Source organism: Bos indicus, chromosome 23, assembly GCF_029378745.1.
Source record: "Bos indicus isolate NIAB-ARS_2022 breed Sahiwal x Tharparkar chromosome 23, NIAB-ARS_B.indTharparkar_mat_pri_1.0, whole genome shotgun sequence".
NCBI classification, from domain to species: Eukaryota; Metazoa; Chordata; class Mammalia; order Artiodactyla; family Bovidae; genus Bos; species Bos indicus.
The window spans coordinates 35,115,142-35,142,389 of NC_091782.1; the positions used below are offsets into that span (position 1 = coordinate 35,115,142).

The following is a 27,248-nucleotide window of genomic DNA, read 5'->3' on the forward strand; positions in this document are numbered from 1 at the left end:
CAGTGCACTTCCATGTTTTCTATCAATTGACAATTGGAATCTATTTGAAATGAACACTTTCTCATGGTCAGGGACTGTTCTAAACTCTTTATCTAACCACCCTGAGTGGAACTAGGTGCAAAGGTTTAGGAACTTGCCCCCATACTCAAGTTTTAAAGGGTTCAGGCCAATTTTTTAAAAAAAACAACGTCCTTATTTGGTATTTGAGTGATTTCCTTTGTGGTTAAATTTGGATTAGGTATCCTGGCCATTGCCCATTGTGAGTGATGTTACACCCCCTGAAGTTAATATCCAGAAACACTGCTCGTGTGCTCTTTATTGATGTCCACGTTCATTGGTGAAGGTGGTGTCCTATTTCCCCATTTGATAGTTACTGTTTTATATTTACTCCTCTACATGTGCCAGCATTCTGTTAACAAGAAAGAGCTCTCCTGTCTCAGCCGTTTATTGTTACCTAAACAGTATGGACTCATTTCTTTTCAGTGCTATATAGTTTATTTGTAATTGGAAGATAACTGCTTTACAAGTGTGGGTTCTGCTATACATTAGCACGAATCACCCCTAGGTATACATGTTCCCTCCCTCATGAACTCCCACCTCCCACCCCTCTAGGTTATCACAGAGCACTGGGTTTGAGCTCTCTGCGTCATACACTGCTATTGTTTTTCATGCCTTGTTTCACGCCTTGTTTTATTGAGCACTTACTTTCAAATACAAGATAGTTTCATCTTGTTATTTCCCTATCCCACCCCCAGCTCTGAAATCAGCTCTTTCTCCAAGGATCCCAAGTTACTTTTCATGGGCAATACTAGATGGGTTTCCTATGTGTACACTGCTATTTTCAAGTCTGCTTCTGCCCTTCAGCAAACAGAGCTATGTGTATTCTGATGTGTATACTGTATTCTAATACAACCAAATGATCATCAGCCTTTAACTATTAACTGTTTTCCAACTTCCAAAGGAAATTACTTCCTTTCTTTATGATCATCAGTTGTGAAATATTAGAACTAAGACCCTGATGACAGAAACCAATTATAAATACCACAGTTGACAGAAATTTGAGAAACTGACTAAACAATGTGTGAACTTGGTCTTTCTAATAGCAAGCATTAGGAGATTGAAGATCTGCATGGTTTTATTCTAGGTACTGGAAAAGGTAATTCTGTGCTCTCCCTACTACCACCACTATAAAATATACTAATCATGAACTGGGCTATTTATCCCACTGGGCTGTTTATCACTAATCTGCTTTGCCTTAAAGTTTATTGAGGACTGCTCACTCTTATTTTTCAGTGTGGCCTGTGGTTCATCTGCTTTGAAGTTCCATAATCTTGGAATTGGGTTTTTAAAAAAATGTAGCATTTTAGAGCTGAGAATGACCTACAATTTAAGGATTAATCATTAATTTGTCCTTCAGCTCAATACTAGGTTTTAGTTGTAAGGTAATCTTACCTCAAATGGCCCTGTGAGCTTTGCTTTACCTGTTTTCAAAACACACTGAGCTAAGAGTGTTTTCATCCAAGTATTACGTATGATTACAGACTAAAACTTTTACGAGGCTCGAAATCAAAGAATATAGACAACCCCCGTCCTGCATTCCACTTGATCTCTGGCATTTCCCCAAAGACTATTTCTTGGCTACTTCTAGTTGTGCTACTTTGAAAATTACTCATTGTTGGACTTCTTCACGGAGCCTTCGGGTGGTCTGTTTCCCATGTGTTTGGTATGTCTGCCCTGTGCTATTAATTTTCCCGTGGCCTTGTTCATCAGATCCACAGAAGCAAATGAAAGGGATCTTCCTTCCTTCAAAACGTGTGCTGTAATCAGTATGTCTTCTCCCACTTTAGCAGGTGACATGTACCTTGAAAGGAAATATTTAAATTTAGTTAACAGTAGTTTTTAAGTGCATCTCATAACAGCCTTATGTTTTTTTCCTAGATAGTTCAAGAATAATAGTAAACTTTCTGTCCTTTCTCATTTGAATGGCAGATCCTGACCCAAGTTCTCTCTTACTGATTCCTTACATGCACACAAGTTTGTTTTCCCATAAACAGGAGTTTTCAACTGCTCCCCAGCCCTGCGGCCCTTCTTTGTTTTTAGGTTTCCTACTTCATATTTATCTGGGGCTAGTGAAAGATTCCCCCAAGCTTTCATTTAATTTGCTTAACTTCCAACATGAGGTAATACTTGCTGTTTTGTTATCAATATTCAGAAGTTACTCAGCTCTAAAATGATTTAAAAACAACTATAAGGAATTAATTGAGGCCCTCTTGGATCTCAGGCAGCTCCTGATGGTGGCCAAAACTTCGGCCACACAGACTTTGAAAGGCCAAAATTATGTTTGGCTTATTAAAGATGCTTTATGGTTGTAATAGCAGTATCTTGGAAGATCATGACGTGCAGTGCCAGGTTGGAAGATCTCTGCTCCTAATAGTCTTGAGGCAAAGCAGGGTCGTCAGACGGTCTTAACCCTCATCACATGGAATAAGGGAAGAACTGCTGAATACATGCCTCAATGCCCTAGCAGTTCTTTTCATCTTAATCTCAAAAGACCCTTTGCATTTTAATCTTGTGATTTGCTTACTGCATGCTCATTTCCATAGTAAAGACAGACTAAATGTTAAGTTAGCCTAAGGAAAGATTTAGATTGAAACCTGATGACTGACATGGTTTACACTGACCTCATGTCAAATAACGTTGGCTTTCCCACCCTAACTTCTGCCTCACCTGCCAACAAAAATCATATCTTCTGTAGCTTAGGTGGAAAAATTGTCTTTTTCAACACCACATTTCAAAAGCATCAATTCTTCCAGTGCTCAGCTTTCTTTATGGTCCAACGCTCATCCATACATGACTACTGGGAAAACCAGAGCTTTGACTAGACGGACCTTTGTCGGCAAAGTGATGTCTCTGCTTTTTAGTATGCTGTCTAGGTTGGTCATAGCTTTTCTTCCAAGGAGCAAGCTGTGGCTGAGCCCAAGAAAATAAAGCCTGTCACTGTTTCCATTGTTTCCCCATCTATTTGCCATGAAGTGATGGGACTGGATGCAATGATCTTAGTTTTTTGAATGTTGAGTGTCAAGCCAGCTTTTTCACTCTCCTCTTTCACCAGGAGACTCTAGTTCATCTACGCTTTCTGCCATAAGGGTGGTGGTATCTGCATATCTGAGGTTACTGATATTTCTCCCAGCAATCTGATTCCAGCTTGACCTTCATGCAGGCTGGCATTTCACATGATGTACTCTGCATATAAGTTAAATAAACAGGGTGACAATATACAGCCTTGACGTGCTCCTTTCCCAATTTGAAACCAATCTGTTGTTCTATGTCCAGTTCTAACTGTTGCTTTTCGACCTGCATGAAGATTTCTCAGGAGACAGATGAGGTGTTCTGGTATTCCCATCTCTTGCAGAATCTTCCATAGTTCATTGTGAACCACACAAAGGCTTTGGCGTAGTCAATACAGCAGAAGTAGGTGTTTTTCTGGAATTCTCTAGCTTTTTCTGTGATCCAGTGGATGTTGGCAATTTGATCTCTGGTTCCTCTACCTTTTCTAACACCAGCTTGAACATCTGGAAGTTCTCGGTCCATATATTGTTGAAGCCTGGATTTGAATTTTCAGCATTACTTTGCTATTGTGTGAGATGAATGCAATTGTGTGGTAGTTTGAGCACTCTTTGGCATTGCCTTTCTGGGATTGGGATGAAAACTGACCTTTTCCAGTCCTGTGGCCATTGCTGAGTTTTCCAGATTTGCTGGCATATTGAGTGCAGCACTTTCACAGCATCTTTTAGGATTTGAAATAGCTCAGCTGGAATTTCATCACCTCCACTAGCTTTGTTCATAGTGATGCTTCCTAAGGTCTACTTGACTTCCCTTTATCACTGATTATATATCCCTGATTATTTATATTATTATTACTAATATATATTGTACTTAGAAATCCTTTTAGTTCTAGATTCTAAAACCATGGAATGTTTTTAAGGCAAATCTGTAGCTGCACTTAAGGATGACCAGCTAAGGGCAACTCCTGCTTTATTTCTGTTATAAATGTGTGTAGTCTCAGTTGTTTGAAATGAGTTATCACATTGAAAAAAGTTATTTGGGGTACAGTTTGTATACGTACGTTATGTTCATATCAACAGTGACTCCGGATATACCCCTTTCTGTGCACAGCAGAGCAAGCGATGATATGACATCCACTAAGGTGGCTATCATGCCGCCATGGAGAGTGCCCATTTTATTGGCATGCTGCTCTTCCACTTTCATTTCACAAATCAGTTTCCCAGGGGCAGCAGAAACGAGAGTCACCTAAGTGTTAAAAAAATTTTTTTTGAATATTTGGTGGTATTAAGAAAAGCACAAACAGCTCTACCAAGAACTATCACTGGATTAAACCAAGCCACCCCCAAAAGTTGATTCAGAAACTGAAAATGAAGTTACCAGTCTCTCTTGATAGAAATGAACTCTGGAGTAAATTGTTTTGAAATAAAAAGGAATATTTAGGGGAAAACAGGAGTAGTTTTTCTTAATCTCCACTACTCTGCATAAATCAAACATTCCATCTGAGCTTCTGAACTCTATGTACAGCAACCTGGCATCTCTTAATGTCTTCTCAGAAATTCTGCACTAAGTCAGGTGGTCCTTGTGATCTGTTAGTCCATTGTAGTTTTAATTTGGATGTTCCCTAGTTATTGCACAAAGTAATTTTCAGAATGACTTCATGATGAATGGTTTAAAACAATGTTTAAAATAGGCTGAAAGAAATTCAATACAGGATGAGAACAAGCTTATACCACAAACCTATTTTAGTGTAAAAAAAGTTTAATAGAATCCAGCAAAGTTAAATTGCTGCTTTTAAGGTCCTGCCCCATTTATAGTATCATAATGAAAAAAATTACATAAAAGATAAAATGTGGAACAATGAATTTAGAATGTTATATCAAACATCTTTAGAAAGGAAACAAAAATAACAGAAATGTGTTTCTTATATCCTATTCAATTTACTAGGAAAAAACACTATAGATATCTAACATTTAGAAGTCAGAACTGAACTGTGGATGGAATGCGTTGCATCCAGTGCAGTAATTCTTGCTGTCACTAGAGGTTTTCAGACAGAATATGGATGCCTGTGTGAGGCGTCTGCTGTATTTGGGGGAGGAAGGGGTGTCTCCTGCATTAAACGATTCGATTCTCGGTAACTACCATTTATTGAGCACTTTCGTAAGTCAGGCACTGTGCCAGTCTGTCCATGCACTATGTAATAAGGGAGAGATGGTTTCCATTTCGTAGTAATTTAAATTCAGACTGGTTTACTCTCAAGATCACCAAGGATATGACAGAATTGAGATTCAGGTCTAAGTCTATTCACCTCCCGATCTCCCTTGTTGCTAACTGTAGAATCTCTAGATATATACAGTGGCTTTTATGCTCCCACCAGGAAGGCATTTTGGAACTTCACAAACTAACTTGAGTTGTTTGCTGTTGTTTATCCTCTACAAGGCCCTGATATAAAACAGAAACAGAACCATAAAATACAAACCATTCTAAATAATATGTTTTGCTTAACAGGTAAATCAATGGAAAAGTGAATGTCAGAATGGGATCATTATCATTCAATAAATGATCTAGCCATAAGATGTCCTCATTAACTAATAATGCACACCAAGGAGACCCAAGATATAAACTCACCTTACTAGGGCATTTACTAGACTCTTTGAAGCACTGCAATCTAAAGATGAACAAGATCAAATCTCTGCTCTTAAGGGGTTTCCAGTCTATAGGAACAATACACGCACACTGCAGTACAGTGACTGACTGCCGAGGGGATAAATACAGGTTGCTGGAAGTAAGGATCTTACTCATCCAAGTATGTTTTCAGGGAAGAGACATTAGAAAGGCATCTGTGAAATTATTTACACTTTGAAGGATGGGCAGAGTTTAGCCAGGTAAAGACAGTTTGAAAAAGCTAGGCAGTTCAGGAAAGCCTCATCGTCACCAAAGGTGGGTGCGTGTGTGTGTGTGTGCATTTTCAGTCACATCTGACTTTTTGCAACCCTACGGATTGTAGCCCGTCAGGCTCCTCTGTCCATGGGATTTTGCAGGCAAGTATACTGGAGTGGGTTGCCATTTCCTTCTCCAAGTCACCAAAGATAGTTTAGTATAATTTCAAGGTACAATGTATTTAATAGAGGTCAGTTCTTAGTGTTCCATATGATTATCTAACTTTGGCTGGGATGACAAAAAGTAAAACAAATGTCGATTTCACTTTCTACTGAAGAATACTGATTTTAATACTGACCTTCTCCCCCAGCCTGGTGGCGCAGGTGGTTAAGAATCTACCTGCCCAGAGGAACCAGATAACAAACTGCCAACATTCACTGGCTCATAGAGAAAGCAAGAGAATTCCAGAAAAAACATACACTTCTGCTTCACTGACCACACTAAAGCCTTTATTGTGACAATAAACTGTGGAAAATTCTTAAAGAGATGGGAATACCAGACCACCTCATTTGTCTCCTGAGAAACCTGTATGCAGGTCAGGCAGCAACAGTTAGAACTGGACATGGAACAACAGACTGATTGAAAATTGGGAAAGGAGTACAACAAGGTTGTATATTGTCAAGTTTGTAACTTTTGACTCCTTCACTTTTTGTCCACCACCCACTCCTGTCTCTGGCAATCACCAACTGTTCTCTGTATCTCTGAGCTCTGTTTGTCTTTTGTTTTTCTTAGTTCTACATAAAGGGAGATCATATGGAAAATAAAAAAGAATCTACCTGCAATGCAGGAGATCCTGGTTCGATCCCTGGGTTGGGAAGATCCTCTGGAGAAGGAAATGGCAGCCCAGTCCAGTATTCTTGCCTGGAGAATTACATGGATAAAGGAGCCTGGCAGGCCACAAGTCCATGGGGTTGCCAAGAGTTGGACATGACTGAGCGACTAAACCCACCCACCCAACGTGAAAGGCCAAAGGCTATACTAAGATACAAAATTGGCTGAAAATGTATACTGGAATAGAGATACTCTTGCACTGGTCACTCTGATATGACAGAGAAATACTTTTATGTGTTACCAATTGTTTTTTTTTTTTTTTTTTTCCAGCCCTGTTGCACAGCTTGTGGGATCCTAGTTCCAACCTGGGACTGAACCCAGGCCCTCAGGAGTGAAAATAGAGTCCCAACCATTGGACCATCAGGGAATCCCTAGTGTTACCAGTTCTTGTCTCCCCAAGTAGAATAAGTAAACCAATGGAAGATAACAATGAAGACTGATTCTTCTTTCGAATCAGAAGACTGATTCGCTACCCAACTTCCCAGAACTAAGAAACATGTCTTGTGGGGGAAGAAACCAATAACTACCTCTCTGTTGACAAATGGGGCTGAGGAGAGGACACTGTTTCAAAAAAAACAGATTTCGGTTTCAGTCATGATACAGGCTGTAGGGAGCACATGTATTTCTTTGGTTATTAACTGTAGCTAACTTTGTGTTAGAGACCATGCTCAGAAATGTATATGCATGTCTTACAGGCACTGAGACACCGTCTCAGTCCTCACAAATCTTTCAAGTAGCCAGTGTTTTGGTCTCCACTGGACTCAGGTCCACTAAGTAAACCTGCCTCCCCTGAGTTACTTGAAAAGAACACTGAAAGATAAAGGTAAAAATGGAGGCAGTGAGAGACTACTTTTTGGGGCTCCAAAATCACAGCAAGTGGTGACTGCAGCCGTGAAATTAACAGATACTTGCTCCTTGGAAGAAAAGCTATGACCAACCTAGACAGCATTTTAAAAAGCAGAGACATTACTTTGCCAACAAAGGACAGTCTAGTCAAGGCTATGGTTTTTCCAGTAGTCATGTATGGATGTGAGAGCTGGACTATAAAGAAAGCTGAGTGCCGAAGAATTGATGCTTTTGAACTGTGGTGCTGGAGAAGACTCTTGAGAGTCCCTTGGACTGCAAGGAGATCCAACCAGTTAATCCTAAAGGAAGTCAGTCCTGAATATTCATTGGAAGGACTGATGCTGAAGCTGAAACTCCAATACTTTGGCCACCTGATCTGAAGAACTGACTCATTTGAAAAGACCCTGATGCTGGGAAATATCGAAGGCAGGAGGAGAAGGGGACGACAGAGGATGAGATGGTTGGATGGCATCACCAACTCAATGGACATGAGTTTGAGTAAACTCTGGGAGTTGGTGATGGACAGGGAGGCCTGGTGTGCTGCAGTCCATGGGGTCGAAAAGAGTCGGACACGACTGAGCGACTAAACTGGCTGAGGAACCAGTAGAGACTATCAGAGAAGACCAAAAACAAAAGTTAACAAATGGGTGCCATGGGAGGCAAACAAAGCCCTAGGGAAGAGTTCAGAAGAATTTAAATATTCCCTGAAGATTTAACCAGCTGAAGTACCATTTCACTCATGTTCATTGGCAGGGTGGTGATGGTGATGAGAGATGTGCTAAGCAGGATTATAAGCAGTATTTTTCCCCAAAGGCTGGTAAATGGCAGATTTTATCGAATCATTCTAGAATGCCTACAAAGGTAGATGCTATGAAAGTCTATATTCACAATAATCACGTTGGCAAGGTTTCTCTCAATTACAGCTCCTCTGCTGCCTTCAACCTGGAAAAGAGGGGCTAATAGGGAAAGACCTTCCTCACCACCTGTAGACTGAGGACTGGGGTGACGTCTCTTTACTCCTCTAGATCTCCTCTCAAGAGGGAAAGCACAAACTTGGGGAGAATTTTTGCAGCTAATCTAGTTTGGTATGTAGAACTGGAATAGAGTCATTCCCAGGAAGGAGTGATGCCATGCAGGAATGTAAATATGATGAGCCCATTATGATAAAATCACAAATCCAACAGCAACAAAGTCTAAATAATCTGTTCCCCGAGCAACAGTAGTCTAAGTATACCTGTTGGCATATCACGTTGATAAACTTTAAGTAATAACACTGTCCTTTTGTGGTAGAGCCAAAGCTTCAAAGTTTTTTGAGTAAGTGTAAGGTCTATTCTTACTTTCCTAACCACTTCTATAGTCTTCAAAGGCTACTTACTGTTCTCAACCCTGTATGTCCTTGGGGTTCAGTCTTAAATCCTTAATGCTTCTCTCTAGTCTGTGCTGTTCCTCTTGAGACAGCTCATTCACCTATACTTTACCTCTCATTTCCACAAGGATAACGCGACACAATTTAACCTGGCTTCTGAACTGCCTGCCCTTATTTCTTTGTGTGTTGGATTTCACCTGGTATTTCCAGATCTCACCTGAGACTCCTGAAGTATATACTTTCACATGTGTTATTGTGGGGGTGAGAGTTCCATTGGCAAGTAACTTAAACATCATAAGGTGAAACATGTTTCTTTACTGCTGAACTAGTTGAAAGCTTTCGGATTAAGGCAATGGCACCCCACTCCAGTACTCTTGCCTGGAAAATCCCATGGACGGAGGAGCCTGGTAGGCTGCAGTCTATGGGGTCGCTGAGGGTCGGACATGACTGAGAGACTTCGCTTTCACTTTTCACTTTCATGCATTGGAGAAGGAAATAGCAACCCACTCCAGTGTTCTTGCCTGGAGAATCCCAGGGACGGGGGAGCCTGGTGGGCTGCCGTCTATGGGGTCGCACAGAGTCGGACACGACTGAAGCGACTTAGCAGCAGCAGTTGAAAGCTTTAATATATAAAAGGGATGCAATGGCTTTATTCATATGAGGTACACAGAGTAGTCAAATTCAGAGATACAGACTATAGACAGTGGTTGGCAAGGCTGGGGAAAAAAGGGAATGAGAAGTTATTGCCTATATGGTAGAGTTTCAGGTCTGCAAGATGGAAAGAGTTCTGGAGATGGATGGTGGTGATGGTTGTACAACTATGTGAATGCAAAAATTACTACTGAATTGAATACTTGAATATGGTTAAGATGGTGAACTTTATGTTGTGTGTGTGTGGGCTCAGTCGTGTCCAGCTCTTTGTGACCCCAAAGACTAGCTGGCTGGCTCCTCTGTCTGTGGGGATTCTCCAGGTAAGAATACTGGAGTGGGTTGCCACACCCTCCTCCAGGGGATCTTCCCAACTCAGAGATTGAACCCAGGTCTCCTGCATTGCAGGCAGATTCTTTACCGTCTGAGCCAACAGGGAAGCCCCATGTGGTAAAATATGTGTATTATACCACAATTCTAAAAACGGGGATACATCCATGTTTTCTGAAATTATTTGGAGGACTTTTTTTTTTCCCCCTCAGGGCACATCTGATGGTGTCGGGAGCCACGTTAGGCATTACTGACAAAATGGAGGCACGGCCCCAGACCTGTTTCCTCATTCCGCAGGCATGGTCCCGGGATGAAGGAGTTAGGCCTTGTAATTCTGACTTGTCTTTTCCTCTCCTTGGCTGAGTTGACTGAAAAGGAATATTAAGGTGCTTATTGTTTTTGAGAGGAGCATGAGAAGGCACAAAGCCTTCTGCAGCTGTGCTCAGAGAATAATTTATAAAGTTAATCACTGACATTTGTTCAAGGACTTTTACAAAAAAGTGTTCCAGGGTGAGCACACAGGCCGCAGCTTGAGACCATGGGAGGGATTGCTATCTGAAGCCTATTTATGAGCAAAGTGTTTATGGCAAAGGAGTTTGCTGAATTTAGGGTTTAGGAATAATTAAAATAGAAGCTAAAGATTTAAGGGATGCTGTAATGTTCGCATATTCTTCTATAGCTTATAGAAATTAGGGACTTTAGAGATATTATTAGCTAGAAGCCCTTTCTAAGAAATAGTGAGCTTAGGATACTAGGGGCAAACAGGACTTAAAAAGATAAGAAATAAACTGAGGAATGTGGTATGCAGCCCAGACATTAGCATGAGTTACAGTGTATTCACAAGGACACATGAGAAAAAGTAGATAAGAGAATTGCTGAGGCAGAAACTCCTTTTGAGGGGCAACAATGATTTATGGAGACAACAAATCTGGGTCAGTGGGAACTGAAAATATCAAACCTCTGACCTAATGCTTTTGTCAAAGTATAAAAGAGAATCATAAGCTTGAAATAAATAGGCAGTCCAAGAAAACTGAGAGGCTGCCTTAGGTTCTCGCCGACACTGCTCACCCCTTCAGGTTGAATCCCTGGCTGCTGGAGCTGGATTCTGGCATGATGGGACTGTTCCTTGGAACCCACTTTTTTCTTCTCCTCGATGATAAACTCCTGGAGGGTGAGGAATTGTGATGGGGAGTGTGTGGTTTGTGTGTGTGTACATGCACACAGTCGTGTCTGACTCTTTGAGACCCCATAAAATGTAGCCTGTCAGGCTCCTCTTGCCCGTGGAATTTTCTAGGCAAGAATACTGGAGTGGGTTGCCATTTCCTCCTCTAGGGGATCTTCCCAACTGAGGAATCGAACCTGCATCTCCTGCAATGGCAGGTGGATAGTCTACCACTGTGCCACCTGGGAAGTCGATGGGTATTTCTTTATAATCTCATAGTACTTTGTTGACGTTGACTGATTTAAAAGTGATCTTATAGCAAGATCAGGACTTTATTTTGAGTGTTAGTCTTTCTGTATCAATGCTTTATAAAAGATAGGTTTTGTGGGTGTTTATAAACACTGATAAAACAGAGGGTTTTTTTACAAAGAGGACAGGCTAAAATAAAGAAGTGCAATGTATGATCTCATGCATTGACTTGACATCTATACCAGAACTAATTTTCAATTTGCTTTCTTCAACAGATCATTTGTAGAGGGACAAAAAGTCACCATCAATCATCAGATTCTCTATGCTATCTCCAAACAACTGTCCAAAAAACAATATTTGGAATTGGAATATTATCAGCCAGATTTTCCAGTGTTTTTGTATTTGATTCATTGACTTTGTGGGAGTGGGTAATGGGGCAGACTTGACACAATAGTTCTGTACACCTCACTTGCTTCTTACACCCAGAAACATTATTCCTTCTAGTCTTCACAAAAGCAATGGGGTAAGAGGACAAGTGTGTCTGAGAGACCGTGTACATCTTTTACTCCAGTTTAATTTTAACAGTAATCTTGCATTTTAAAATCCTGTACTTAGAAGAGCATTTCTTGCCTTGAAGAATATCTGGTGTCATATTTAAATCACCAAAGGGACAATTTTTTGAAGTAAAATGATTTTATCAGTCAAGATCCCGTAAGGTACAAAAACTACACTTCTTTTATTAAGAAAGAGACTTTAGAGAATTACTAACCAGAGATTTAGAGAAAGAAATCATATGATTTGAACAGCCAACTCTAAGTCCAGTGCAAAGACATGGTTTATATGTATATAGCCATGGCAACCTACTCCAGTACTCTTGTCTGGAGAATCCCATGGACACAGGAGCCTGGTAGGGTGCAGTCCGTGGGGTCGCTGAGAGTCAGACATGACTGAGCGACTTCACTTTCACTTTTCACTTTAATGCATTGGAGAAGGAAATGGCAACCCACTCCAGTATTCTTGCCTGGAGAATCCCAGGGATGGCGGAGCCTGGTGGGCTGCCATCTATGGGGTCGCACAGAGTCGGACACGACTGAAGCGACTTAGCAGCAGCAGCAGCAGAATAAGAGTAGCAATTTATCTAGTTTTGACCTAGGTCAAAGTGAATGATTAAGAGCATGGTTTAAAGTCAAGTTTTCAAAGTCTCAGCGCTTCTGACGTTTGGACTGGGCCATTCTCTTCTGTGGGGACGGGGGAGGGAATCTGTGCACTGGGGATGTTTGGCAGCACCCCTCCACTCTCTCACCATCCCCAATTGAGAACCGCCGGTCTAGATCCCATTATCTTAAAACTCACAGTAAAAGAAACCATGTTCATGACTAGATTTACAGATCACTATGCATAAACCTCACCCCACTCCAGTACTCTTGCCTGGAGAACCCCATGGACAGAGGAGCCTGGTGGGCTGCCGTCTACGGGTCGCACAGAGTCGGACACCACTGAGCGACTTCACTTTCACTTTCATACACTGGAGAAGGAAATGGCAACCCACTCCAGTGTTCTTGCCTGGAGAATCCCAGGGATGGCGGAGCCTGGTGGGCTGCCATCTATGGGGTCGCACAGAGTCGGACACGACTGAAGCGACTTAGCAGCAGCAGCAGCAGAATAAGAGTAGCAATTTATCTAGTTTTGACCTAGGTCAAAGTGAATGATTAAGAGCATGGTTTAAAGTCAAGTTTTCAAAGTCTCAGCGCTTCTGACGTTTGGACTGGGCCATTCTCTTCTGTGGGGACGGGGGAGGGAATCTGTGCACTGGGGATGTTTGGCAGCACCCCTCCACTCTCTCACCATCCCCAATTGAGAACCGCCGGTCTAGATCCCATTATCTTAAAACTCACAGTAAAAGAAACCATGTTCATGACTAGATTTACAGATCACTATGCATAAACCTCACCCCACTCCAGTACTCTTGCCTGGAGAACCCCATGGACAGAGGAGCCTGGTGGGCTGCCGTCTACGGGTCGCACAGAGTCGGACACCACTGAGCGACTTCACTTTCACTTTCATACACTGGAGAAGGAAATGGCAACCCACTCCAGTGTTCTTGCCTGGAGAATCCCAGGGATGGGGGAGCCTGGTGGGCTGCCATCTATGGGGTCGCACAGAGTCGGACACAACTGAAGCGACTTAGCAGTAGCAGCATGCATAAACCTATTTAGCCTGAGCAAATCTGCCCACACGAAACAACTGCAAAATCCATTTTTGATCAAATTAACACACAAAGCACCTACCATGATACCAACCTGTGCAGTTAATATGATAGTCACCTGTCAGTAGTGAGCACTTGAAACACAGCTAGTATGAACTGATATATGCTCTACAGTTCACACGAGATTGCAAAGTACAGAAAGTTAGCCCTCTTTGTATTGACTACGTTAAAATATTTTTGATATGTTAAACTATTTTACTAAAATTAATTTAACATTTCTTTTTAATTATACAATGTTGTGATTATAAAATTATTATAAAACACCTCCTTTCTAAGGCGGTCGTGAAGCCCTAAAGGGGGAACTTTTCCCCCACTTAACACTCCTCCTAGTTTACTTTATAAATCCCAGCAGGAAAAACGAAGATTTTATCAGCAACAAGCTAAGATACCTCCGCAACTCAACCAATGAGACACCACCACAAACCCGACTCTCCTCTCCTCCAAGGAACTTGTTCAAAACAGCCCCTCTCAACTGTCTCCTATTCTCTCTATAGAAGAACAGCTGAGGACTTGCCCATGGTTAGCCTCAGTTTGCAAGTCCCAAGGTGTAACTCCTCTGCCATTCCTAAGATAAACCCATTTTGCTGACTTATAAAACGGACAGATCAACGTAGGCACACCTACCACATAACTACTCCATCAAAGCAGTAATCATTACTGCTAGGGTGAGTTTAGGGATTCAATCCAAAAGAATCTAGCCAGAGAACTTATGAAGCGTTCACCCACGAACCAAGAAGGGCGCTTTCTTTCCCTTCGTTAGAAACCGCGCCTTCGCCTCTAATACCTTTTCCAAGTTTCTATCGAAACCGTTAAATTTGCCTGAGTGCGTTAGCCACTCCAGCAGAGTCTTTGCCTTCTTCACCCAGATCATCGTGGACCGTTCGCCGGCTCCCAGGCCCCACTTAAGACTGAGTCTTGGAAGAGCAGGGGAGCCCTGAAGTTCGCAAAAGAACAAGGTCAACAGCCTTCTGGACCCGAAAAGCGTTCCGGGTCCGCCGCCAAGCGCACAACTGTCCCTTCCCTGGCAGCTGGCGCACTGACGTCTAGCACCTCGTCACTGACGTTCAGCCCACGTTGTGACAGCGCACGCATGTGCCGTTTGGCCCTCGCCATCCCGGGCCGACTTTCTTGCTGCGCATGCGCTCTACGGTCTTCCGAGAGGTGAGCGTTTGTTTCCCCGCCGGTGGTTGATAGGCTAGCACCGCGGGCGCTGGGCGCCTGTGCAGAGTCTGGCGCCTGACCGTCCCCGCCCTTTCCACCACCCACCCCACCAACTCCGGGCCAGGTTCAAGGTGCAGTGAACTTGCGGGGAACCGATGGAGCGGAACAGCGGTCCGGAGGCTGGGCCGGAGGCGGAGCTAGAGGAGGGGGAGCCCGAGGTTAAGAAGCGGAAACTCATGTGTGTGGAGTTTGCTTCGGTCGCGAGTTGTGACGCCGCTGTGGCTCAGTGCTACCTGGCCGAGAACGACTGGGAGATGGAAGTAAGCTTTCGCTACTTCTCTCTTGCCGGCTCTTCACTTCGGTGATGCAGGCGTACCTCCCATCCCTGTGTTTTTGTTTTGCAGAGAGCGCTGAACTCCTACTTCGAGCCGGCCGTGGAGGAGAGCGCTTCAGAAAGCCGTCCCGAGTCCGTCTCTGAGCCCGGGTCCTGGTGAGTGACGACGGGCCGGGGACCCGTTCGGGCGGAGGCGGTCGGGTACCAGGTTGCGTTGGGCATGCGGGACCTGCCATCGAGTTAGGCGGCGGGTCTGCGCGGAGACGGGCCTCGGGTCTGAGTAGCCGGAGACGAAGGGTTGGTGGAGATGAGACCTGCCCCAGCCGCGGGGCTCACGCTTCTCCCGAGAAGTCCAGGCTGTGTCACTTCGGATGTACTTTGGAGTCCGAGGGAGAAATACCAGAAATGTAATTTTTTACTCCAGGTGTAGGGAATACGTAAGCGAGCGTTTCGAAATGGATGAGACACAAAATCCTCTACTAAAGAATGGTAGCTTGGTGGTCTCCTTGCGTCCTGTTGTTTGTTTACTCTCTGCTGGCCGGCCAGGATAATGGTTTTTATAAAATGCACATCCGCCCCTGTTATTCCAGTGCTCCCTCCCCAATTCCTGCACTTCTGCTCTTAAAGTCTGTGTGCCTTACAGGTTTCCCCACGGTTTGACCACTGCCTGTCTTTCTGGGTTCGTCTCTTGTCACGCTCTCTTTCCTACCCCACAAAACTTCCAGGCATGTCAGTCAGTCGGTTCAGTCGCTCAGTCGTGTCCAACTCTGCGACCCCATGGACTGCAGCACACCAGGCTTCCCTGTTCATCACCATCTCCCGGAGCTTGTTCAAACTCATGTCCGTCCAGTCGGTGATGCCATCCAACCATCTCATCCTCTGTCGTCCCTTTCTCCTCCTGCCTTCAATCTTTCCCAGCGTCAGTCTTTTCCAGTGAGTCATTTCTTCTTATTAGGTGGCCAAAGTATTGGAGTTTCAGCTTTAGCATCAGTCCTTCCAATGAATATTCAGCACTGATTTCCTTTAGGATTAACTGGTTGGATCTCCTTGCAGTCCAAGGGACTCTCAAGAGTCTTCTCCAACACCACAGTTCAAAAGCATCAGTTCTTTGGCGCTCAACTTTCTTTATGGTCCAACTCTCTCATCCATACATGACTACTGGGAAAACCATAGCTTTGACTAGACAGACCTTGTCGGCAAAGCAATGTCTCTGCATTTTAATATGCTGTTTTGGTTGGTTATAGCTTTTCTTCCAAGGGGCAAGCGTCTTTTAATTTCATGACTGCAGTCACCATGTGCTGTGATTTTGGAGCCCAAGAAAATAAAGTCTGACACTGTTTCCATTGTTTCCCCATCTATTTACCATGAAGTGATGGGACTGGATGCCATGGTCTTAGTTTTTTGAATGTTGAGTTTTAAGCCAGCTTTTTCACTCTTCTCTTTTACCTTCATCAAGAGGCTCTTCTGTGCCTCTTCACTTTCTGCCATAAGGGTGGTGTCATCTGAGGTTATTGATATTTCTCCCGACAGTCTTGATTCCAGCTTGTGCTTCATGCAGCCCAGCATTCTCATGATGTACTCTGCATATAAGTTAAATAAGCAGGGTGACAATATGCAGCCTTGACGTGCTCCTTTCCCAATTTGGAACCAGTCTGTTGTTCTATGTCCAGTTCTAACTGTTGCTTCTTGACCTGCATACAGATTTCTCAGGAGGCAGGTAAGGTGGTCTGGTATTCCCATCTCTTGAAGAATTTTCCAGTTGTGATCCACACAGTCAAAGGCTTTGGCGTAGTCAATAAAGCTTAAGTAGATGTTTTTCTGGAATTCTCTAGCTTTTTCTATGATCCAACAGATGTTGGCAATTTTATCTCTGATTCCTCTGCCTTTTCTAAATCCAGCATGAACATCTGGAAGTTCATGGTTCACGTCCTGTTGAAGCCTGGCTTGGAGAATTTTGAGCATTACTTTGCTATCCTGTGAGATGAGTGCAATTGTGTGGTAGTTTGAGCATTCTTTGGCATTGCCCTTCTTTGGGATTGGGATGAAAACTGACCTTTTCCAGTCCTGTGGTCACTGCTGGGTTTCCCAGATTTGCTGGCATATTGAGTGCAGCACTTTCACAGCATCATCTTTTAGGATTTGAAATAGGTCAACTGGAATTCCATCTCCTCAGCTAGCTTTGTTCATAGGCCCACTTGACTTCATATTCTAGACATGTCCAACTTTTCTCCAGTGGGTCTTTTTTTTCTTGCGTTTCAGCTGTTATAAAGGTATTTATTACCTCTGCCTAGAACCTTTTTCTTCCTCCTTTGTTACTTTTCTTATAATTGTACTAGGGTATATATGTGTGTCCTTATCTTTAGGTGTGTGTGTTTGAGCACTCAGTCATGTCCGGTATATATGTATGTCCTTATCTTTAGGTGTGTGTGTTTGCTCACTCAGTCATGTCCGGTATATATGTATGTCCTTATCTTTAGGTGTGTGTGTTTGCTCACTCAGTCACGTCCAACTCTTTTTGACCTCATGGACTGTAGCCCGCGGGCTTCTCTCTCCATGGGCTTCTCCAGGCAAAAATAGGGAATGGGTTGCCCTTTCCTTCTCCAGGGGATCAGTGCATTCAAAATACTTATGCAAATATTTCTGAATAACAAGTAAAGCAGGTAAATGTTAAATAAGTAAAATGTTAACGTTTATTTGTATGAAAGGTGAATAGAATTCTTTTTACTGTTTTCTGAAAGTCTGAAATTATTTCCAAAGAAAGTTTATAGTTAAGTTAGAGTGGCGAGCATTTTGCAGTGTATACAAATATTGAATCATTATATTGTGTACCTGAAACTGGTATGATGTTTATATACATTATACTGTGTGGCACAGAAGTGATAGGGTGTCGTCCTCAGTGCATTACATCAGGAGGCACCTGATATGGATTCGTCCCCAATCCTGGTTAATTATATTTCGATTAAAACGAAAAATAGGAGAGGAGTTCCCTGGTGGTCCGGTGGTTAAGACTTGGAGCTTTCACTGCTGTTGCTGGGGTTCAGTCCTTAATTGGGGAGCTAAGATCCTGCCAGCTGCGTGGCAAGGCCATAAAATAAAAAACAATTTTCTAAAAGAAGTTAAAATACTGGCATTAAATACATTAAAATTATAAATACAAAACCCTAGTTCTTAAATTTGTGTGTATTTTATAAATGTTTAGGAGTCACCTTTTAGTAATGTTTGTCCCTCCACTCAAATGTCGAAGCCTTGATGGGAGAGGTGGGGTCAGGCTGGCCTGAGGACTGGAAGCCACACATGTGGTCTCTCCAGCATGGCAGTCACAGAGCAGTCAGACTGCTCTTGTGAGAGCTCAAGGTTCTTGGACAAAGGTTCCAAAAGACTGGAGTGAAAGCTGCAAGGCTTCTAATGTCCAAGCCTCAGAAATCCCAGAATATCCTTTTCACTGTGTTCTGTTGATCAAGTAAGTCACTGAAGCCCAGATTCAAGGAGAAGGGTGTTCATTGGACTTCACCTCTCAGTGAGGCAAATAGCAGAATTGTAGCCGTTCCTTATCTGGCACAGTGAAACCATATTTCAAATATGGTTTAAAATGAATCCAAGTAAATGTGGAAATCTTACGTACTCAATCTAATTTGGGGTTGTAGTCTATAAAGTTACTTTAATGACCTATATCATTGAGGGGTATCAAGTTGGTTCTAAGTGAGCAGACTTTTGCATAACACAGAATCTAGTTTTCTGTAGTCATCAGACTCTTGGTCTTCCATAGGCAGATAGTCTTAGGACTCTTAAAATGTACTTACCCCTGCCCAACTTCGCAATGAGGAAGACTAAGAATAAATGTGAAATCCAAAATTGATCATGAATTGCAATAAAAATAACGTAAATACAATTTCAGCAAGAGAATTTTACTTACTTGTAAAATGAGGGCTACAAAGATTTGAAAAATGATTTTTAAGTTAATCAGATTATTTGCAGAGTTGTGTTTCATTCTGCTCTTGCCAGTGTTGACCTAACCAAGGAAGAAACAAATGATTCCATTAGTTCTAAAACCAGCACATCTGAAGATAAAAGTGTTCAGCAAGAAGATGGCAGTGTATTGTCTTTCATTACCTGGAATATTGATGGATTGGACATGAACAATCTCCTAGAGAGGGCTCGAGGGGTGTGTTCCTATTTAACTTCGTAAGTATTATTACATCTGTTTCATGATAGTGTGATAATGTGTCTTACCTGCCTACAAGGAGGGTAGTAGATCAAGGTTATGGGCTTTGCAGTCGGTCCTAACTTCAGAGTCCAGCTCTCAGAGGAAATATCAGAAAGAATCAGGAGTGATTGCCTCTGGGAGCAGGACGGTGGGTTGGGGTTCAGAGGGAACACTAACTTTTGTTTGAAGCCTTCTGGTACTGTTTTACTTACTAAATTTGTTATATAATTATTACTGTGAAAAGAAAATTGCCAGTGTGATCCGAATCTGATCCACACACTGGCTCTGTGACCTTGTGGAACCGCTTGAGAGCCACTTCAATTCTCTGGAGCTCGGAGCTCCATTTTCTTCATCATGGATAATAACTGTTTCAAGAGGACAGAAAGAGACAACTCTTCAGGCATCTATTAGAGTATAAGACAGTTGGAAGCTCTTAATATTACTGGGTGTCTACTGTCAGTGATTCCAGTTCTTCTGACTTTAAAGGGTTGTCATATATATGTTGTTTTTTTTTTAATTTGACCTTTACAGTATTATGTGTTAAGTAACACAGATCTTTCTCATTTTATAGTTATCAAAGATCAATGTAAACATCAAATAGTAGGTGTCCTAGAGGACTATAATTCTGTGTTTCTTTTATGCTGTAATATTTTCCTAATAGGTAGCTGCAAATGGTATACCTGGTACTGGTACTTATCATGAATTGATGTGTTTAATTAGGTACAGCCCTGATGTGATATTTCTACAGGAAGTCATTCCCCCATATTATGCCTACCTAAAGAAGAAAGCAAGTAGTTACAAGATTATTACAGGTAACAATTTTTCTGTTATTTAACTGGTTTTTTTTTTGAAAAACAAGTCAAGGAGAGAGATAAATCAAAGTTAAACAATTGGAGCATAGCGGGGAAAAGCACGAATAAAGTAAGCTTGAGAAAAAGAAGTCACACTCTCTGATACTAAAAAAATCATAGGAGAAGATGTTATATATGTGAAGAAGAGGTTAAAATGGATGATTTTTCAGAAAAATGTAAATTGCCAAAATTTAAGGCATGGATTAGCTTTTTGGTGAAATCAGATTGTTAGAAAATGTTCAGGTGTGATGATCTCATTGTGGTTATGTTTTTCAAAGAGTCTTTACCAATTTCTTTTTATTTATTTTTGTTCTTTTTCTACCTTTTTGCTCTTAATATTTAAGTTTTTGACTTTTCATCTATTTTGTTTTTATTTAAGTGCATTTAGTGTACCACTTTGGCTTCATTTCATGATTTTTGGCTAAATCTCATGTTTTCTTTGACTTTCACTTTTGCCTAGTATATGATTTCAATTTTGATTTACTTTTTAATCCGGAATTGCTGAAGGGAGAATTCTCTTTGTCTTTCTGTCTTTTTGTGGGACAACTTTTCTGCATTCTCTTGGGGATTCCTTTTGCCTGTGTTCTGTTATCTTGTTTTCTGAATCCCACGCTTTGTCCCTTCTTGCCTTACTTCCTCATTTTGTTGGAGCACATTCCTCTAGTGACTTCCTAAGAAGTAGCAGAGGGGAGTGAAGTGTTGAATCCCATCCTGTTTGCATGTGCCAGTATTTTATCCTCAGAGTTCTTTGATAGTTTAACTGGACGTAGATTTCTGGGTAGAAAGTCATTTTCCTGCAGAATTTTGAAAGCCTGATTTCAGTATTTTCTGGTTTCCATTATTGATGATCTTAAGTCTGATGCCATTCTAATTCCTGTTCAGGAAACTTTGAGCCTCTTCTTTCTAAATCCAGTGTATTTTTCATTTATTATGCTTAACACTTTGTAGGACTTTTCAATCTGGAGGTTCATAACCTTCGGTTCTAGAAAACTCTTTTTTCTCTCTCTCCATCCCTCCCTCCGTCTCCCTCCTCCTTTCCTTAGGCTGCGTTGCCCAGCTGCTGTCTTCCTAGTCTGCTGCCCTCCTCCCTGCCCCTCCCTCTCCAGCTCTTCCTCCCATCTGTCCCTTTTCTTCTTTTCCTGGTTTCCCTCTATTCTGATAAACCAGTCACCCCTTCTCCATCTGCTTTGTTTTCTGAAAAACTTGGAAGCTTTTATTCACTGCCCCTCCACTTCTGTTCTCTTTTCTTCTTGCAAGTTTTTACTTTCTAAATTTTTTATTCACTTACTGTGATTTTTCTGGTGCTTTCAGAGTTAAAAGTAACTTCCTATCAAGTTGCCTCAATTTGTCTCATACTCTTGCCTTTCAAAATTTTTTCAGATTTTTATATTTGGTATTAGCACTTTTAACTGTTTGGGGCATTTATGTAAATTCATTTTTATTTTTGTATTTCTTCATATTTCCAGCTACATTTTTGTATTTCTTCCATACTTCAATTATGTCGGGACTTGGTTGGCCATCTTCAACTATTCTGAAGTAATAGTTTACTCTTAACATGTAGATCCATTTAAAATCTGTACCTGTTTGTTAAAATAGAATTTTTAGTAGGGGAACTTGAGGTAAACTGCAAATACCCCTGACCTCTCAGCCTACATTCTTTTCCACAAATACCTGAAGGTCGTGAAGAAGGATATTTCACAGCTATAATGTTGAAGAAATCGAGAGTGAAGTTTAAAAGCCAAGAAATTATTCCTTTTCCAAATACGCAAATGATGAGAAACCTTTTGTGTGTTCATGTAAGTAATTTTTTTTAATTGACTTAAAAAGAAGAATGAACTAATTTTTTCATAGCTCCCTGATGATGGCTTTAAAAAAAATAAAACATTGTATTTAGAGAAATATTTACTCCTCACTTACAGATTCTTTTAAATAGTCTTAAAGAACTTTATAAATTAAATTTTTAGACACATTTCAAATATAAACAAGTTAGCAAAAATAAGATCCTTGATTCATTGATATTTTCTTAATATATGAGTTTGCTAACATTCCACATTTGCTTTCTAGTTTTTTTTTAATTAAATGCACTGTAATTGGTACTGTGTTGCGTTCTGTGAGTCTTTCAAAAATTAGTCAAATAGGTCTTGCTCTCATAGAATTCCTATATTAGCAGGGGAGAGATTGTATGTATAGTAACTAAAACAAAGGAAAGGCATAAATGCTGTAGGAGAGCTGTAATCATGTGCCTTGAAAGCTTAGAGAAAGAAGAGATGACTTCCAGCCGCATTGTTTAGTGACGGTTTCATGAGGGAAGTTGTATTTGAATTGGGCCCTGAAAAATATGTAAAATATAGACATTAAGAACAGTGCTGGTGGCAGAACCACCATGAGCAAACTTGTATAAATTGCCAATAGCAGAGTATGTTTATATGAAAGAGGGCATGTATAGCTCGAAATGAGCGTCTATTCAGTTGAGTGTAGAGAGTACAAAGAGGGGTAGTGTGATGAGAGGCTAGTAAAGTAGGTTGAATCCAGATGATAAGAGATCATGAATGCCCAGTATGAAAGAATTTGGACTTGACTCTGCGGGCAATTAGTTGAAATATTGACAGGTCTTACATTGTTGGTATCTTCATTGTAAATGGTATGTGATTCTCATTCATTCATTCATCATTTAACTGACATTATTTGGAATTACCTATGTGCCCAGCTCTCGATACTATAGTAGAAAATAAAAGAGCCTTCTTTGCTTTGAAATGATTCAACAGCTTTGTAGGAGAGAGGTAATTGTGCTGCAATTTAATCTGCGGGACCTCATGAACAGTCTACAGTGTGCTGTAGGAGGATAGAAGAGGGAGCCACCGAGACCTGGGACATTGGGAAAGGGCTCACAGTGGAGTGGACATTGGGGTTAGGTCTTGCAGTATTAGTGGGTACTTGCTCAGTATTCTTTGGGAGTCTTCTTTGACCTTTTAGAGATAAGCCCAGTGCTAATGATACAGTTTCACTTTAATAAATCTTAATATGTAACCAATCAATTGAATAATTACTGATTCTAGTAACAAAGTTCAGTGTTAATAGTGGATCATTTTCTCAGCTCTCATCATTTATTTATCTTGTTGCAGGTGAGTGTGTCAGGAAATGAACTTTGCCTTATGACTTCTCATTTGGAAAGCACCAGAGGGCACGCTAAGGAACGAATGAATCAGTTGAAAATGGTTTTAGAGAAAATGCAAGAGGCTCCAGGATCAGCTACAGTTATATTTGCTGGAGATACGAATCTCAGGGATCAAGAAGTGAGTGATGAAGTCAGTTCAGTGTTTATGGGCAGTTTATTGCTGTGGAAATTCCTTTAGATTTCTTGTGTTTTTGGTATGTTTTTTTTTTTTTTTTTTTTAATTTTGTTCGTGGCTGCAGTGGATCTTCGTTGTGGCATGTGGGGTCTTTAGTTGCAGCATGCAAACTCTTAGTTGAGGCATGTGGGATCTAGTTCCCTGACCAGGGATCACACAGGGGTCTCCTGCATTGGGAGCGCAGAGTCTTCGCCACTGGACCACCAGGGAAGTCCCCTACGTGTCTTTTGACTAAAGCTATTAAAACTAGGACCTTCATTTGTTCATTATTTGTAAGTGGCCTTGCAGATGCAGTTCAGTGAATAATTATTTAGACTGTACTATTTGCCTTGCACAGGGAAGGCAGAGGCAGAAGAGGCTGTTACTTTATTAGTGAAATATATATATATTGCATATGAAAAGGACAACACAAAACAATATATATTGATTAAAAAGAGGGGTGTAGAGAAAATAATATTAGAAGAGTTTAGCAAAGGTCGCTTTAGTTTCAGTTTCTCTAGTTGCAAGGTGAGAAGAACAAAGATTGAACCAGCCTAGTTTTCCCTAACTCTTCCTACTGAGATTTTAAAAACCTTTTTTTTTTAACCTTCATAACATTGGATTTGGTAGTGATTTCTTAGATATGATACCAAAAGCACAGAGAACAAAAGAAAAAATAGATAAGGTAGACTTAATCAGAATTAACTTTTGTGCATTAAAGTATAGTATCAGTGGCGTGAAAGACAACCCATGGAATGATAGAAAATATTTCCAAGTCATATATCTGATGAGAGATTGATATTCAAAATATACAAAGACCTCCTACAGTTTTAAAAAAAACCTCATTAAAAAATGCGTAAAATGCACATGGAATTCTACTCAGTGTTATGTGGCAGCCTGGATGGGAGGCGAGTTTGGGGGAAAACGGATACATGTATATGTATGGCTGAATCCCGTCTCTGTTCACCCGAAACTATCACATTGTTAACCGGCCAAATCCCAATACAAAATAAAAAGTTAAAAAGGCAAAAGATTAAGATATTTCTCCAAAGAAGACATACAAATGGCCAATAAGTACTTGAAAAGATGTTTAATATCATTGGTCATGAGAAAAATGCAAATCAAAACCATGATGAGATACCACTTCACAGTCATTAGCATGACTATTATTTAAAAAAAAAAAAAGAAAATAACAAGTGTTGGCAGAAATGTGGAGAAATTGGAACCCTATGCCATAGAACTGTAGTGTTAAAGTCATACATTTTATGTATACTTTACCACAATAAAAGTTTCTTTTAAATCCTAGAGTGAATGGGAGGAAAACTTAATGTTGTTAGTAAATTTCAAATAAAACTGCAGATATTTGACATTATTAGATCGTATAAAATGGTATACATCTAAATTTATAGCTTAGAGTAACAGTTTTGCCCTCTCTACACTTACATTCATTTTTTAAAAACTACTAATAACAGTAACTGAGGCCATAGGTTTTCAGTCTCCTGGGTTTTATCTGATACCCAAAATTAGGAATTTATTTATGTCAGAAGAGAAAGGGCAAATTTCAGACCTCTCTGGCTCTCTTGATATCTTTATTACCTACTTATTATCATGCAGTAAAATACTTTTATAAAATATCTAGTTGTACCCAGTTTTGCATTTGTGCATCAGCAAATAATCTGGGGCATTCTGATTGGAAAAATTGTACTTAGATGCAGTCATGGTAAAGGCCTTTTTAACTTAAGGGAAAAAAGACTGAAAAGAGTTCTTTGTTTTTCTTTTCAGGTTACCAAATGTGGTGGTTTACCCAACAACATTTTGGATGTCTGGGAGTTTTTGGGCAAACCTAAGCATTGCCAGTATACATGGGATACACAAATGAACTCTAATCTTGGAATAGCTGCTAATTGTAAACTTCGTTTTGATCGAATATTTTTTAGAGCTGCAGCAGAAGGTGGCCACATTATTCCCCAAAGTTTGGACCTGCTTGGGCTGGAAAAACTGGACTGTGGTAGATTTCCCAGTGATCACTGGGGTCTTCTGTGCACCTTAGATGTAATATTGTGAATTGCTTTTCAAATATGAGTTTTAAATGTTTGAAAGGATTTTGTTCTGTGATTATAATTTCAATTATAATTTCTATCTGTCCTGGAAAGGTAGTTTAACAAGGAGGAATTATAAACTGGATCATTGTAACAGAAGGAAAAACTACTGTGATTTTATTTTTTGTATTGTGGCCTCAGATTTCAGAACTAAATCTTAATGTTCATTTAAACTAAAGCATACCTGTGTTGAAAACATGAGGCTTCTTAATGCAAGGTCACAGTGGCTACCAGAGCTTTTAATAGTGCTCGTAGCTGCTGGCTGGATTTCAAGCAGGGCCACATTTTGTCTGTGGACTAGCCTTTATATTAGATTACTTTTTAAAATCAGGTACCAAAATAGTTATATTTTAAATAAGTCTTAAAAAAAAAAAAGATTACAGGGTCCTTGGGATTGGATCTCTTAATACTATTTCATAAATCCAGATTATCTGATAGTTATTGTCCATCAGATTTTTTGTCAGTTAACAGTGCCTAATTGGTAAGCTAGAAATGAACTCATGATTTAAAATTCCTTAACTTTAAAAAACTTGTGTTTGTAGTTATGTCGCCGAACAGAGGCAAAGTTAGGCTTGATAATGATTAAAGTCAGTTTTCCAGAGGCATTGGGCTTTTTTTCTAAGAGAAAAATATGTAAAGAGAAATTCAGGAGGTGAATAAGGAACACTTCTCTGCTTTAAGGAAACATTTTTTTCCCCCATAAGCGAGTATACTCTAAATAAAGAATTTTGCTCGTTTATAGTTTGTTTTAACATGCTTTTGTGCTCATGATGGAATTGAAATCATTACCTGCTTCCTACTTCTGGCTCCACAGCTACTGCAGCTTCACCTTTGTGTGGAAGAAAGCAGCTTTCTACATTACTTCTCACTCTGCCAAGGATTACCAAGAATATATTGACTTCCTCAGTATACAGAGAGGAAAACTGGTGGTAAATAACTGGAAAGAGAAGTGGCAGAACCTTGTTTTCATCAGGAGGGTCAAAATTAACAAGCAAAACACCTGAAAAAAGACACACTGAATGTATACATATGGTTTGTCATAATGGAAAAGAGGTGTATATGTTAATCATTTAAGAAAATGAGAATTAATGCTAATCTTTTAGCATATATTATGGAAGCTATAGTTCATTTTTGTGGGAAAAGGATGTTTGGGGCACAAACTGCTTATTCACTTGAAAGAAGAATTAGGAGAACTCTACCACACTTCATATTACCAAAAAAAAAATCTGGATAAGTGACAGGCTAAATATTAAAAAAAAATGTACTGTGTATTAGATTAAATAATTACCAAATTGTTTTAAAAACTGGAAAGGAATATCATTTCCTTAATATGACTCAGCATCCAAGTTAAATATCCTCCCATTTACTGCTTATAGTGACAATCTAAGAAACAAGTTGGAAGTTAAAAAAACAATAAAACTACTTTTCATCTGCTTTCCATAGGCAATAGTTCTTAATGCAAGAATAAAGACACTACTACTACTCAGTATCTTTTTTTAATATTAATTTTTAGTTGATTGGTTTACAGTATTGGTTTGATTTCTGTCCTACAACAACATGAATTAACCA

General features: G+C 40.5%; 2 protein-coding genes and 1 long non-coding RNA gene across 3 annotated transcripts; 2 read left to right on the plus strand and 1 right to left on the minus strand.

The window, feature by feature from the left end:
- Positions 1–673: 673 nt before the first annotated feature.
- On the minus strand, positions 674–14,725 carry ACOT13 (acyl-CoA thioesterase 13). Its single transcript, XM_019985648.2, has 3 exons — positions 14,486–14,725; positions 4,127–4,311; positions 674–1,861 (listed from the first exon to the last, which is right to left on the minus strand). The coding sequence occupies exons 1-3, from the start codon at positions 14,570–14,572 to the stop codon at positions 1,666–1,668; spliced, it is 468 nt and encodes a 155-aa protein (XP_019841207.2). The 5' UTR covers positions 14,573–14,725; the 3' UTR covers positions 674–1,665.
- A 133-nt stretch (positions 14,726–14,858) lies between these two features.
- TDP2 (tyrosyl-DNA phosphodiesterase 2) lies at positions 14,859–26,420 on the plus strand. Its single transcript, XM_019985647.2, has 7 exons — positions 14,859–15,182; positions 15,267–15,352; positions 19,199–19,378; positions 20,121–20,212; positions 21,929–22,047; positions 23,374–23,544; positions 25,363–26,420. The coding sequence occupies exons 1-7, from the start codon at positions 15,018–15,020 to the stop codon at positions 25,642–25,644; spliced, it is 1,095 nt and encodes a 364-aa protein (XP_019841206.2). The 5' UTR covers positions 14,859–15,017; the 3' UTR covers positions 25,645–26,420.
- On the plus strand, positions 15,360–19,088 carry LOC139179018 (uncharacterized). Its single transcript, XR_011563455.1, has 2 exons — positions 15,360–17,616; positions 17,674–19,088. It is a non-coding gene; the product is annotated as an uncharacterized lncRNA (long non-coding RNA).
- Positions 26,421–27,248: the final 828 nt, after the last annotated feature.